The following is a 15,951-nucleotide window of genomic DNA, read 5'->3' as shown; positions in this document are numbered from 1 at the left end:
TATATCACCGATCCTTCATTGTCGCTGGGTCAAAATCCTAGAACGCCCTACCTAACAACACTGTGGGAGTACCTTCACCACATGGACTGCAGCAGTTCAAGAAGGCGGCTCACCACCACCCTCTCAAGGGCAATAAGGAATGGGCAATAAATGCCGGCCTTGCCAGTGACGCCCAGATCCCATAAGTGGATAAATTCGAAAAATACGCAATTCCGAGCGGGTGTGATTTTCTTTAATTCCTCTGTTTTGATTTTCCATTGTTTACAGCGAACCTGATGTCAATTGTGATCCTGTCCCGGGAAAAGTGCGGCCTCTCCAAAGGAATCACTCATTACATGGTGGCTATGGCAATAGCAGATCTCATGGTCTGTCTCTTCAATGTAAGCGTGGAAAGCATCTTTCGGTATCATTTCCCGCATTCTTTCTTGAACTACACCATAACGTGTCGTCTTACTGCCTTTATACAAGTAGTTAGTAGCCAACTCTCTGTCTGGTCCACACTGTCATTCACCTTTGACCGCTTCATAGCCATTTGTTGTCAGAAAGTAAAAGTAAAATTTTGCACCGAAAGAATTGCCACTGTGGTTCTAACTGCGGTGTGTGTGCTCAGCTTTTTGATAAACATTCCAGTTAATTTCCGTTTTAATCCCTACTATATTGTTGGGGATATAGAGTGGGGCTGTCGTACAGTAACGGGATATGTCTCTTCGCCGAGATGGATAGCTTACAAGTGGATTAGTACCTTAGCTTCCCCATTACTTCCATACCCTGCGATGTTACTGTTGAACTCTCTCACTGCCAGGCACATCTTAGTGGCCAGTAGAGCTCGCAGAGCCCTGAAGAGCCGCAACACTGGGGAGAGCAGCAGTGATCCCGAGATGAAGGACCGAAGAAAATCCATCATTCTGCTCTTCACTATCTCGGGGAGTTTTATTGTGTTGACGGCGCCAGTTACTATAATACACATTTCTGTCAGTCTTACGGAGATAATTACATTCAATGGTTCAAACTCGCTTTATTTGGCGATCAGAATCACCCTTCTGTTGAATTATTTGAGCTCCTGCACAAACACCTGCATTTATGCGTTGACCCAGAGGAGATTCCGGGAGGAGGTGAAAAATATGGTGAAATACCCGTTTATTCTCATTCTTAAATTATGCAAGTAATGAAAGTAACTGCACATAAAATAAACCCTCTTTCCCGGTATCCAGCTTGTTGTTGCTTGATCAGTTTGGCTGAGGCAGGTTCCGCACGTTCTTTCTCATCCCACCACATCACCAGTTGTCCCACTTCCCTTATTTGCAAGGAGACATCTTGAGAGGAATACACAGCAGACAAGGATCCCCATTGGCCCTTGACATAATGTAGAAAATCCCTTACGGACCCGATGGCCGAAGCTTTCAGAGATATAATGGGAACTTGCCATCAGCTTCATGTGTGAGGACATCAGGGACTCATTGGGAATATTGCTTCTGCATCCAGCCTGTAAGGAAAACAGTATGGTCTCTGTGTGTGCGAAGATATCGGAAACACGACGATAGGATACGTATTTCTCAAAAGTGTAAGGAACAAAAAGTGTTTTTTATTCTCACAAAGCTCCAGACCGTTGTCCTGACTGGAAATTGACAGACACAGGAAGTCACATCAATGGGTGCGCGCGACCATGTAGGAATTGAACCATGTTGTAAAATAATGGGAATCTGGACTATCTTTTAATTAAATTTATTCTTAGAATGTGGGCTTCGCTGAAAAGTGTTGGCTATCTTGTTGAGTTAAGGGTTAACAACCGAACCGCCTTGTATCTTAGAGCAAAAGACTTTCCACCATAAACAGGATTACGGTAGCATGGTGGTTATGTTACCAGACTAGTGAATCAAATGCCTGGAGTTATGACCTGGATTAGATGTGTTCCAATCCCACCACAGAAGCTGGGGGATATAAATTCAGTCAATTAATTAAATCTGGAATTAAAAGTATCAGCAATGGTGACCATGAGACTTGTTATAAAAAACCCAGCTGGGTCCCTGATATCCTTTAGGAAAGGTAAACTGAAATCCTGACCTGTATGTGACTTCCAGGCTGACAGCAATGTGGTTGACATTTAACTACCCTTCACCACACAGACTGCAGCGGTTCAAGAAGGCAGCTCACCAGCACCTACTCAAGGCGATGTAGGGATGGGCAATTAATACTGGCCTTGCCAGAGATGTCCACGTCCTGTGAATGAATTAAAAAAACAGCAGAATGCCTTAGCAAAGTAATAAGTGACTTGGACAACATCGACCGTGAGTGATTAAAGTATAACTTTAGTGGCTTGTGAAATAACAATAGGCAATGGATTTATAAACTACAGTGTAGAAAGGATGTTTAGGAAGCTAAGCTGTTAAGAAAACGACACCTCAATCGAATCCAGAGTATCTGGGTCAGGAAGTCTTGTTTGAGCGAAATATCTTTGAAGTAAACAATTAAGGCTGCTGATGTAAATAGACTATCTTCCACGGATTCAGGAACAGATACATCAGGAGGTCTTATCTGTGACATGTACCTTTGATGAAGGCAGAGTAAGGTGTATAAAGGAGCAGGGTGTTCAACAGCTCGTGGGAGATCTCTATAGAGAAACTGAAAAGCTACTCTCTGTATACAGTATAGACTGATCACCTATGCTTTATATGAATAAAGTCTGTTCTGTATGCGCCACCATCAAGTGTCTCGTGCTTACTCGAAGCGTGTTGTTGTAAACCAGAGAAGGAAGGAGTTTGACAAGCAGTTGACCTAACAGCAAGTCCGGCCTTTATTGCCCATCCCTAGTTGCTCTGATCAGGTTGTGATTGACCTTCAACTTGAACCGCCGGTAGCAGTTTAATACAACTGAGTGGCTTACATAAGAACATAAGAAATAGGAGCAGGAGTAGGCCAATCGGCTGATTTGATCCTAACCGCCAATCTACTATCACAGAACCATCTCCTGAATCTAACAGAATCAGAAACACGAAATAAGAGCAGGATCAGGCTACACGGCCCCTGGGCCCGCTCCGCTCCCCACAGGGCCATGTCCGATCCGAACCTAGACTCATGTCCAAATTCCTGCCCGCTCCCCGTAACCGTTTATTCCCTTTGCTTGTAGGAAACTGTCTATTTCTGTTTTAAATTTATGTAATGATGTAGCTTCTACAGCTTTTTGGGGCAGCATATTCCATGGACCTACCACCCTCTGAGTGAAGTAGTTCCTCCTCATCTCAGTTTTAATAGAGCAGCCACTTATTCTAAGACTATGCCCCCTAGTTCTAGTTTCACCCATCATCGGGAACATCCTCCCCGCATCCACCCGATCCAACCGCTTCACAATCTTTTATGTTTCAATAAGATCACCTCTCATTCTTCTGAACTCCAATGAGTGGACTCCCAATCTACTCAACCTCTCCTCATATGTCCATCCCCTCATCCCCGGGATTAACCGAGTGAACCTTCTTTGTACTCACTCGAGAGCAAGTATGTCTTTTCTTAAGTATGGACACCAAAACTGTATGCAGTATTCCAGGTGCGGTCTCACCAATACCTTGTACAACTGAAGCAATACCTCCCTATTTTTATATTCTATCCCCCTAGCAATGAAAGCCAGCATTCCATTGGCCTTCTTAATCACTTGCTGCAGCTGCATACTAACCTTTTGAGTTTCGTACTTTCCAGCTTCTTGCCATTAAGATAATAACTTGCTCGACGATTTTTCCTGCCAATGTGCATAACCTCACACTTTCCAGTATTGTATTCCACCTGCCAAATCTCTGCCCACTTAATTAGCCTGTCGATGTCCCCTTGCAGGTTTTTTATGTCCTCCTCACTCACTACTTTCCCTCCCATCTTAGTATCTTCTGCAAACTTTGATATGTTACACTCGGTCCCCTCCTCCAAATCGTTAATATAGATTGTAAAGAGTTGGGGACCCAGCAGTGACCCCTGCGGACCACCACGAGTTACTGATTGCCAGTCTGAGAATTAACCATTTATCCCAACTCTATGCCTTCTGTTAGATAGCCAATCCTCTATCCAGGTCTAGGTCACTTCTGAAGGCAGGTAAAGAGTCAACCGCATTGCTGTGGGACGGAAGTCACTAATAGACTAATATAGAGGGCAGGTTTCCTTCCCAATAGGACACCAGCGAATCAATGTGGTTTATACAATGGGCGAGCGTCGTGGTCACTTTTACTGCTTTTTATTTCCAGATTCGTTACATTAACAAAAGTAAGATTTTCAAATGGCCATGGTGCGATTTGAACGCAGAGGCTCTGATAGTCCAGCAACATGGCCACTACACTAGCTGACCAATCCGTGAAGCTGAGCTTTGGTTGTAAAAGAGTCGTTCAAATTAGGAGGTCATGGTTTGAATTTTGGTGGTAGGTGTTCAGCAATTAGATACGAAGCTCAAGGATTGGTGGGGAGGGGTGGAAATATTGGTCGGGGTCCACTCTCCTGGTCAAATTCAAATGACCCCTCTTCGAAAGTTTCATTGGCTGTGCATATGATATCTTCATTCATAGGGACCAAAGGACATCTTCCCCTTGTGTGTATAATATCATCACTCATCAAGACCGAAGGGAATATTTCCATTCTGTAGATAATGCATACACTCATAAGCACCAAAGGATATCGACCCGTTGTCTATTGGATATCTTCACTTTTAGGGAAAAGTGGAACTGTCTGCATTTTGTCAAGCACCCATGGGAATATGATCCCCCTGTGTTTTCGAAGAAAGATGAACAGTTGCGAAACGTTGTAAAGTTTAAGCTATTACAAAGCACTCTATCAGTAACATGTTTAGAAGCTGAGGAGGAGATTGAAACCGGGAAATGAAAAGATCAGAACGATATTAGCAGAGTGTGACTAGTTGTGAGCCGAGGGAGCGGTATTGGGGCACACCTTTCCACTATATTTATAACTAACTTGGATAAAGGAATTAGAGAGCTGTATATATAAGTTGGCTGATGAAGCCAACTTAGGTGGCACAGTAAATAGCATAAATCAGTGCAGAAAATTCGAAACGGGCATTGATAGTTTAATTAAGTGGGTAAAACTGTGGCAGATGGTGTTCAAGGTAGGAAATTGTGAGGTCTTCCATTTTGGACCTAAATAAAGATAGATCAAAGTATTTTATAAATGGCAAGAAGCTCGGAACTGTGGAGCAGTAGAGAGGTTTAGGGTCCCCAGTAGAGAAATCAGTAAATGCTATTGGACAGGTACAAAAAGATTTTTGGATATTAAGGGAATCAAGGGTTATGGAGATAGTGCAGGAAAGTGTGTAAGAATTCGCAATAATTTACAGTTCTGAAGATTAATTTTTTTTTTGATTAAAGAATCCCTGGGCGTTGTGCTTTTAAATTTCCAGGGATAAAAATGGCTGTCACCACATTGCCGAAGACAAAGGACAATGCTTTGTTTACAAAGCAATTGAATGCTATTAGCATTTGTTTGTATATCGAGTGGATGCATCTAAACTGCAGAAGAGACTTTTGTATCTTGAATGGGATCCGTTTAAGAATTGAATGGGTTTTTAAATCACCTAGCACTGGACAATAGAGCAGTTGTATTTCCCTTTTGTTTCAGCCCAGGGAGCTCCGGAAGACACATTAACCCAGTCTAACCACTCTGAGTTACCCAATCACAGCTTTCTCTTGTGTATTGGACCCTTTGGGTGGGGAATTTTGCACACAGCCCTTGCAGGGCAGAATGGCAGGATCTCAACAGGTATAAAGATAGCTGCTGAGAAGCTATCTCGCAATTTACTTCGCTGGACCACAGGTGAGCAGGGTGTTCTGACTCCTCAGCAAGGCAACCTTGCAGGAGTTTGGGGTGGTGATTTAAGGGAATTGCTAAGATTGTTTAAATAACATTGTAGCAATTGTATACCTCGTTTTCGCCATCTGCAACCCCCTGTTATATAGTTTTACTCTAATTACTGTGTTCGTGTGGTATAGATTATTCTTTTGATTGTCGTTTATTTAGGTAATAAAACTTGTTTCTCTCATCCAAACCACTTGTCCCTTTTAATATCGTTAATTATAAGTTCCTCCACTGAGAACTGAAGGAGGGGTAGCGATTCAAAACCGCTGTTTGTAAATTGGTTAGAGTGCAGCAGCAAAAGGCTGCTGGCCAGGTAAATTAGCATAAACCAGTTAAAAGATGCCCCCCTTACAAATGGCGAGCCAGCCAGGAGTGGAGGCAGTTTTTGATTTAATAAGTGGTCTGGATCTGGAGAAAGCACAAGCTTTTGTGTGTCTCGTTTGCAGTATGTGGGTTGCCCTGCAAATTTTAGCGGCAGTGTATAACCTGACGTATCAGGGTATAGGTGGCTGGTTTAAGGAGGGTGAGAAGATGGTGCAGGAGGAGGTTGAAGAGGCCAAGAATCGGGAGTCCCAGCTTGAAAAATGCCAGGCGGAGGTAGAACGCCTCAGAGAGGTGTATGAGGCCAGAGCTAGTGGAATGAGGGTGCGGGAAAATGCACGCCTCACACTCGGGGTCACGAAATGCCAGGCAGTTATAAAGCGCATTGTGCAGGAAGTAGCATAGGCTAGGGACAATGAGATGAGGCTACAAGACGAGAATGCACACCTCACCCAAGAAGCTAGTGAGGGAGAGAGCCATGCGAGAGACAAGACAGAGTTCCTAAGGTATCAAATCATAGAAGCAAAGAGGAGCGAGATGAGACTGTGGGAAGAGAATGCCCACCTCACCTCAGAAGTAACAGAGCAGGGGGAGAAGGTTAGGGAGGAAAAGGCAGCTTATAAGCTGGCCTGTGCCCTAAGGTGTGAGGAAGCAGATCATGGCCCCAATAGGGCAGAGATAGAAAGCCTTAACAGAGCTTTAAATGCATCAAAGGGGATGATTTGTCTGATCAGCCCGAAGGCAGGTCAGCTGGACTTTACTGGTAGCCGAAGTAAACCATCCCACAGGCAGCACCCAGAGCGGAGCTGGATTGGGAATTAGAGACCCCAAGACCGAAGCCCACAGCTCCGAGTCTTGAGGAGCTCTGGCAGCGAGGAGGGGTGGACAATGGGGTGGTAGGAGAACACCAGCAGGCCCCGCTAGGCAGGCGGGGACCAGGATCAGTATACCCCTCGAACAACGGAGGTACGGTGCGCCCGTCAGGAGTGTGCCTGAGAATAGGAATCCCCAGCCCACAGCAAGTTCCAGTTCACAGGCAAGCACTGTGGCTTGTGTGGGGGGAGGAGCCATTCATGTTCAGAGTAAGCTGTTTAAGCCAGGGAACAGGGAAGGAGAGTTCTGGGACCCCTGTAGAGCAGGTCCAGTAGCAGAAATCCGGGACAAGGGAGGCACACAGGGGATAGTTTTGGCCCCAGAAAAAAGGCAGGTCCAAAATTCCCCAGTTAAAGCCACCTGGGTGAGGGAGCATGAGTTTGCTGTCCATGCAAGTTCAAGTTCACCGCCTGTAAAGACAGGCACTGTGGCCTGCTTAAAGGGACCAGCTTCTCAGCCAGCTTCTAGAGTGGTCCCCCCCATGATGTGGGACCCTGGGGGGGGGGCACGAATAGCAATCCCTCTTGCAGAAGACATAGGGAGGGAGCAAACACCAGGTTTTAAACATGGGGAGGAAAATTTCCAGCCACCAGCAGCGGGTGGTGAGAGTATACCTGCCCCCAGTACAGGACTGGGCAGCGAAGAGCAGACAAACCCAGAGAGAGATTTGCACCGGCAGGCTGCCATGTCCATTATACAGTGCGGGCTATTTGGACATGGGGGAGAAGGTTCCCAGCCAGCTGGGGCTGTGACCCAAGCTCAGGGTCCGCCAGCCAAAGTTTCCCCCATAGAGACACTCCTCAGAATGTCTCAGTGGGTGCCCCAGCCTAAGAAAGCATAGTCACCCACTTTACAGAGGAGTAGGGCGGACTCCCGAGCCAGGGAGAAGCCAGAGAACAGAGGCCCCCACTCAACAGCCATAAGCTGCGAGGGACCAGAGACAGGAGGCAGTCCAGCTTTGCTGCAGCCAGCAGCAATCTGCGACAGTGCCAGAGATTAGCCTGGCCATCCGGAGATGGGCGGCATTTGTGTTATTGCTGTGTGCATAGCGTGCTTTTAAGATGTATTTTAAGTTTTGTTGACATAACTAGGTTTAAGTTTAAGTTTAAAGAGTTTAAATTTACATGTGTGCCAAATGTTTGCATTTTGGTCCGAGGTCGAGGGACCCGACTATGTCTCCACCTAAGGCAGCAGGTCAGTGAGACCTGGCTGCGTGTCCTTTTTAGTTTTTGCAGGAGATTGGAAAATGAAGCAGGCCTGTTCGCCCAGCCCGAGCTGGGCACCGAATGAAGACATGGAGACAGAATGTTGGGGATCACCTCGCCACCGGACGAATCCAGGAGACCCCGCAGCGATCTTTGGGAAAAACCGAACAGTGTCCGGAGGAATTTGCCTACTCCTCCTACGGGGCGGAGATGGCCCCAGCTGGGTGGGGCACGGCCCCCAGCCCAGCACTATCCTGACCGAAGTTCATTTGCGGGAGACCTCGCTGTTGAGGAGTCACGATGGGGCAGCGCGGGCGCCTTGTGATGGGGACGCGTTCCTCGGGATGATGGTGATGGCCCGGGAAAGATCGTATAGAGGAGGGGGAGACCCAAGAGTCACGTGGGTGCGTTCGGGGAAGGGAGGAACTCACCCGGGGGCCCACGGGCAAAGTTAGTGTAAGTGTGGCTGGGGAGGATGAGTGGGTGGCCGGATCTGGGATCCAAGCTTGTGTGGGGCCAGGGAGAGCCGCCACACAGGCACCCATCATCTTTCTGCAGCCAGTCGAGGGAAGACGGGAGGGGGAAAGACTGGGAGTCGAGATCCCATGCTCCCTGGTCTCGGTCTGTGCTAAGATATATTTTAAACATGAGGGGTACCCCGCCTGCACAAAGGGACAAGGGAACGGCTTGTGGCTGGCGGAGCAGGCTGGTCTGTAAATCCATTCTGCCTGTTTTAATGTTTAAGGTGATTAAAGGGGGGTGGGAGGTACTTTTACTGCCCGAGTGGGAGGAGCAATACCCACTCGAATTTCGCGACCCATCATCGGCACATGATGGTCGGGGCTCATTTAAGCATGTTATTTAATTATTTTTTGTATTTTGTGTTGCAGCCCCAAGTTGAGCATAGGCGTAGGATCCTCTCCGTGCTTGGGACCAGTTTGTGACAACTCCAAGTTGAGCAGAGGCGTAGGACCCTCTCCGTGCTTGGGATCATTTTGAGTACATTGTGTAACGAAGATTGCAATATTTTGTAATAACTTATGATGTAAAAAAGTGATTGTAAATTTGGTTTACACTGTATAATTTTACAAGCGTGTAGGGGTATGATACACCTTATTGAAAACGAAAGTATCTGTAAGATGCCTACCATACCATGGTATTTTTTTTCTTGAATTTGAGGGGAATAGATGGGACGGGGATCAGTGGCAGATAGCTATTAGGTAAATATAGGGGATGGTTGTTTGTGAGGTGTCAGGAATCATTGCTCATTTCTTCAAGAGGATACTACAAGCAAGCTGAAAGTATCCAAGGGCGGACTGTAAGAATTCGTAATAATTTACAGTTCTGAAGATTACATTTTTTTTTGATTAAAGAATCCCTGGGCGTTGTGCTTTTAAATTTCCAGGGATAAAAATGGCTGTCACCACATGGCAAAAGACAAAGGACAATGCTTTGTTTACAAAGGAATTGAATGCTATTAGCATTTGTTTGTATATCGAGTGGATACATCTAAACTACAGAAGAGACTTTTGTATCTTGAATGGGATCCGATAAGAATTGAATGGGTTTTTATATCACCCAGCACTGGACAATAGAGCAGTTGTATTTCCCTTTTCTTTCAGCCCAGGGAGCTCTGGAAGACACATTAAGCCAGTCTAACCACTCTGAGTTAGCCAATCACAGCTTTCTCTTATGTATTGGACCCTTTGGGCGGGGAATTTTGCACACAGCCCTTGCAGGGCAGAACGGCAGGACCTCACCAGGTATAAAGATAGCTGCTGAGAAGCTATCTCGCTCTTTACTTCGCTGGACCACAGGTGAGCTGGGTGTTCTGACTCCTCGGCAAGGCAACCTAGCAGGAGTTTGGGGTGCTGATTTAAGGGAATTGCTAAGATTGTTTAAATAACATTGTAGCCATTGTATCCCTCGTTTTCGCCGTCTGCAACCCCCTGTTATATAGTTTTACTGTAATTACTGTGTTCGTGTGGTATAGATTATTCTTTTGATTGTAGTTTATTTAGGTAATAAAACTTGTTTCTCTCATCCAAACCACTTGTCCGTTTGATATCATTAATTATAAGTTCCTCCACTCAGAACTGAAGGAGGGGTAGCGATTCGAAACCGCTGTTTGTAAATTGGTTTAGAGTGCAGCAGCAAAAGGCTGCTGGCCAGGTAAATTACCATAAACCAGTTAAAAGATGCCCCCCTTACAAGTGGAGATGAGGAAGAAAATCAGCCATGACCTTATTGAATGGCGGAGCAGGCTCGAAGGGCTAAATGGCCTATTCCTGCTCCTTTTTCTTATGTTCTTAAAAACTAATTAAAAAGCCCAATGGAATGTCGATCTTTATACCAAGAGGGCTGGAACACAAAGTGGCAATGTTAGTTTACACCTGTAGAAACATAAATACATAGATACATAGAAGATAGGAGCAGGAGTCGGCCATTCGGCCCCTCGAGGCTGCTCCACCATTAAATGCGATCATGGCTGATCATCCAAATTCAGTACCCGGTCCCTGCTTTCTCCCCATACCCCTTGATCCCTTTAGCCTTAAGAAATATATCCAACTCCTTCTTGAATATATTTAATGTATTGGCCTCCACTGCCTTCTGTGGTAGAGAATTCCACAGGTTTACCACTCTCTCGGTGAAGAAATTCCTCCTCATATCTGTCCTAAATGGCCTACGCCTTATCCTTAGACTCTGACCCCTGGTTCTGGACTCCCTGACCATTGGGCACATCCTTCCTGCATCTATTCTATCCAGTCCTGTCAGAATTTTATAAGTTTCAATGAGATCACCTCTCATTCTTCTAAACTCCAGCGAGTAAAAGCCCAATCGACCCAATCTCTCCTCGTATGTCATTCCTGCCATCCCAGGTATCAGCCTGGTGAATGTTTGCTGAACTCCTTCCACGGCAAGAGCATCGTTCTTCAGATAAGGCGACCAAAACTTCACATAATACTCAAGATGTGGTCTCACCAAGGCCCTGTATAACTGCAGCAAGACATCCTTGTTCCTGTACTCAAACCCTCTCGCTATGAAGGCCAACATGCCATTTGCCTTCTTAACCACCTGCTGCACCTGCATGCTTACCTTCAGCGACTGGTGCACATGGACACCCAGGTCTCGTTGCACTAACCCTTCTCCCAATCTATTGCCATTCAGATAATAATCTGCCCTCCTGTGTTTGCCACCAAAGTGGATAACCTCACATTAATCCACGTTATATTGCATCTGCCATGCTTTTACCCAATCACCCAACCTGTCCAAATCATCCTGGAGTTTCTCAGCATCCTCCTCACAGCACACACGCCCACCCAGCTTTATGTCATCTGCAAATTTGGAGATATTACATCTAGTTCCCTTGTCTAGATCATGAATATATATTGTGAATAGCTGGGGTCCAAGGACTGATCCCTGCGGGACCACACTAGTTACTGCCTGCCACTCGGAAAAAGACGCATTTATTCCAACTCTTTGCTTTCTGTCTGCCAACCAGTGCTCTATCCAAGTCAATACCTTGCCCCAATCACATGTGCCTTAACTTTACACGCTAATCTCTTATGTGGGACCTTATTGAAAGCCTTCTGAAAGAACAAATACACCACATCCACTGGTTCTCCCTTATCAATTTTACCAGTTACATCCTCAAAAAAATTCCACTAGAGAGCTCTGGTTTGACACTGCCTCGTGTATTGCGCTCATTTCTGGTCCCACACCCCACGAAGGATATATTGGCCTTGGAGGGGGTACAGCGAAAATTAACCAGAATAATGAGGGAAAACGGGGAACTACAGACTTGTAGTTGGTAAAATGCTGGAATCTATTATAAAGGATGCAATAACTGGGCACTTAGAAACTAATAGTAAGATTGGGCAGAGTCAACATGGATTTATGAATGGGAAATCCTGTTTGCCAAACCTATTGGAGTTTTATGAGGATGTAACTAGTGCAATAGACAAAGGGGTACCGGTAAATGTGGTGTATCTGGATTTTCAGAAGGCCTTCGATAAGGTTCCACACAAAAGGTTGGTGAACAAAATTAGGGCACATGCAATTGAGGGTCATATACTAGCATGGATTGAGAATTGGTTACCAGACAGAAAACAAAGAGCAGGGATAAATGGGACATTTTCAGGATGGCAGGCTGTGATAAGTGGGGTACCACAAGGATCGGTGCTTGGGCCCCAGCTATTCACAATCTATATCAATGCTTTGGATGAGGGGACTAAAGGTAAAATTTCAAAATTTGCTGATGACAGAAAGCTAGGTGGCAGTGTCAATTGCGAAGAGGATGTGAAGAGGCTTCAAAGGAATCTCGACATGCTCAGTGACTGGGCGAGAACATGGCAGATGGAAAATAATGAGGTTAAATGTGAAGTTATCCACTTTGGTGGAAAAACAGAAAGGCAGAGTATTTCCTAAATGGTGAACGATTGGGAAATGCAAATGCTCAAATGGACCTGGGTGTCCTTGTACATGAGTCACTGAAAGTGAATGTGCAGATGCAGCAAACCATTAGGAAGGCAAGTGGTATGCTGGCCTTCATTACAGAGGATTTGAGTCCAGGACTAAAGAGTACAGGTGAGACCGCACCTGGAGTACGGTGTGCAATTTTGGTCTCCTAACCTAAGGAAGGATATACTTGCCATGGAGAGAGTGCAACAAAGGTTCACGAGATTGATTCCTGGGATGGCGGGACTGTCGTATGAGAAGAGATTGAACAAACTAGGGCTGTATTCTCTTGAATTCAGAAAAATGAGAGGGTATCTCATTGAAGCAGATAAAATTATTACAGGGCTTGATAGTGTGGATGCTGGGAGAATGTGTCCCTTGGCTGTGGAGATGAGAACGAGGGGCCACGGCCTCAGGATAAAGGGTAGGCCATTCAGGACTGAGATGAGAAGACATTTCTTCACACAGAGGGTGGTGAATCTTTAGAACTCTCTACCCCAGAGTGCTGTGGATACTCAGTCATTGGCTATATTCAAAACAGAAGTCGATGGATTTCTAACTAGTAAGGGCATCAAGGGATATGGCGATTGGGGGAGTGAATGGAGTTGAGGTGGATGACCAACCATGACCTACTCCTGCTCCTATTTCTTATGTTCTTACGTTCTAACACAAGACAAACTTCAAACCTGGACTGGACAAAAAACAAGAGCTGAAAATGGAATGGCTGCAGTTTAACCCCCGCTCCTCCAGTTCCTCCAGAAAAATAGAAATAAATCCACGAGGAAAGAATCAGAAACATACCGACACTGAGAATGAACAAGGCAGAGTAAAAAAAGCAAAAGCAAAGCAGAAATAGTTAAACACGGAAAGTATTCTCCAATCCCCCCTCTCCCCATTCAGTCAATTGCAGAAACCTCTTATGATGCAGTGAGCTATTTACTTCGTGTGTAGGTAATTAATGTCACCTCTCGAACACAATTTTCCAGTATTTTCAGAATGCTGAATACTGCATTATTATTCTCAAATTTCCGGTCCGTATTTAATCTGGTCATTGACCAAAAAAGATGCACTGGTTAGTTTGATGTAGCTCCCCTCCTGTTTGTTGTTTTGAATCCCATTGTAGGCATGGGATCAGTGCAGTTTGTTTGATTTACTTTGCACGTCAACTTACATTTATATTGCATCTTTAATGTAGTAAAACCTCCCAAGGTGCTTCAGAGGAGTGACCGTCAAAGAAAATTTGACACCGAACCACATAAGGAGACATTAGGACACGTTTTGAAAAGCTTTTTAAAGAAGTCGGTTTCAACGAGCATCTTAAAGGAAGAGAGAGAGAGATGTGGAGAGGCGGAGAGGTTTAGAAACATAGAGACATAGAAAAATAGGAGCAAGAGTAGACCATTCGGCCCTTCGAGCCTGCTCTGCCATTCAATATGATCATGGCTGATCTTCTATCTCAATATCATATTCCGGCTTTCTCCCCATACCCCTTGTTGCCTTTTGTGTCTAGAAATCTATCTATCTCCTTCTTAAATCTATTCAGTACTTGGCCTCCACAGCCTTCTGGGGTAGAGAATTCCATCGGTTCACCACACTCTGTGTGAAGAAAGTTCTCCTCATCTCAGTCCTAAATGTCTTTCCCCGTATTCTGAGACCGTGACCCCTCGTTCTAGACCCCCAGCCAGGAGAAAAATCCTCCCTGCATCCAGTCTGCCTAGACCCATCGAATTTTATACGTTTCAATGAGATCCCCTCTCATTCTTCTAAACTCTAGTCAATACTGGCCTAGTAGACCCAATATTTCCTCATACGACAGACCTGCCATCCCAGGAAACTGTCTGCTGAACCTTCGCTGCACTCCCTCTATGGCAAGTATAATCTTTCTTAGGTAAGGATACCAAAACTGCACACAGTACTACAGGTGTGGTCTCAGCAAGGCCCTGTATAACTGTAGTAAGACATCCTTGCTCCTGTACTCAAATTCTCTTGCAATGAAGGCCAACATAACATTTGCCTTCCTAATTGCTTGCTGCACCTGCATGTTGGCTTTCAGTGACTGGTGTACAACGACATCCAGGTCTCTCTCTAAATCTACATTTTCCAATCTATCACCATTTAAATAATCCTCTGCCTTTCTGATTTTCTACCAAAGTCGATAACTTCACATTTACCCACGTTATACCGCATCTGCCATGTATTTGCCCACTCACTCAACTTGTCTAAATTGCCTTGAAGCCTCTTTGCATCCTCCTCACAACTCACAATCCCACCTAGTTTCATGCTGTCAGCAATCTTGGAAATATTACATTTGGTTCCCGCATCCAAATCATTGATATATATTGTGAATAACTGATCCCTGCGATAACCCACTAGTCACCACCTGCCACCCCGAAAAAGACCCATTTTTTCATACTCTTTTAAGGGAGGGTGTTCCAGATCTTCGGGCTCAGACAGATGAAGTCACTGCTGCCAATGAAGGGGCGCTGGAAATCAGGGATGCTCAAGGATCCTGAACTGGAGGGGGAAAGAGTTCTCGGGGGGTTATCGAGCTGGAGGACGTTACAGAGGCAGGGAGAGGCGAGGCCATAGAGGGATTTGAAAACAAGGAAGTGAATTTTACAAGCGAGTCATTGCCAGACCTGGAGCCAATTTATGTAATCGTTCACAAGAGTGATGGGTGAACGGGGCTTAGTGCGGGACATGATGCAGGCTGCAGAGCTTTGGATGAGCTCAATATGTGTAGGGTGCAAGATGGGAGTCCAGCAAGGAGAGCATTGGAATGGTCCTGCCTGGAAGTTAAAAAAATGCCTGGATGAGGGTTTCAACAGCAGATGAGCTGAGGCAGGGGCGGAACAGGTGATGTTACCGAGGTGGAAGTAGGCGGTCTTGGTGATGGACGGGATATGGGTGTCAGAAGTTGTGCTCAGGCTCAAATATGAGAGCAAGAGTGGTTCAGCCTCAGACAGATGCTAGGGAGAGAGATGGAGTCAATGTCTGGGGAACAGAGATTGTGGCGGGGACTGAAGACAATGACCTCAGTGTTCCCGTTATTTAATTGGAGGAAATTTTTGCTCATCCAGTCCCAGATGTCGGAATGCAGCGTGACAGATCAGAGGCAGTGGAGAGATCTAGAGAGGTGGTGGTGAGGCAGAACTGGTTGTCATTGGCAGGCATTTGGAACCAGGGGATTTTTTCAGATGATGTCGCTGAGGGGCAGCATGTACCTGAGAAATAGGAGGGGCCAAAGATATTGGTGGAC

The 15,951-nt window shown here is 45.6% G+C and overlaps 1 protein-coding gene across 1 annotated transcript; it reads left to right on the top strand.

Moving 5' to 3' along the window:
* Window positions 1-335: 335 nt before the first annotated feature.
* On the top strand, window positions 336-1,166 carry LOC147095785 (mu-type opioid receptor-like). Its single transcript, XM_085974013.1, has one exon. It carries the CDS (start codon window positions 336-338, stop codon window positions 1,164-1,166), a length of 831 nt encoding a protein of 276 aa, XP_085830139.1.
* Window positions 1,167-15,951: the final 14,785 nt, after the last annotated feature.

Source organism: Somniosus microcephalus, unplaced genomic scaffold (genome assembly GCF_052327205.1).
Source record: "Somniosus microcephalus isolate GS21.2 unplaced genomic scaffold, FLI_Smic_1.0 unresolved_chr1, whole genome shotgun sequence".
NCBI lineage: Eukaryota > Metazoa > Chordata > Chondrichthyes > Squaliformes > Somniosidae > Somniosus > Somniosus microcephalus.
Note: the sequence above shows the minus strand (reverse complement) of the source record. Positions and strands in the feature narration are given on the sequence as shown.

What these genes read in the sequence shown, in the direction of transcription:
- LOC147095785 (XM_085974013.1), top strand. Translation starts at nt 336, where the DNA reads ATGGTGGCTATGGCAATAGCAGATCTCATGGTCTGTCTCTTCAATGTA.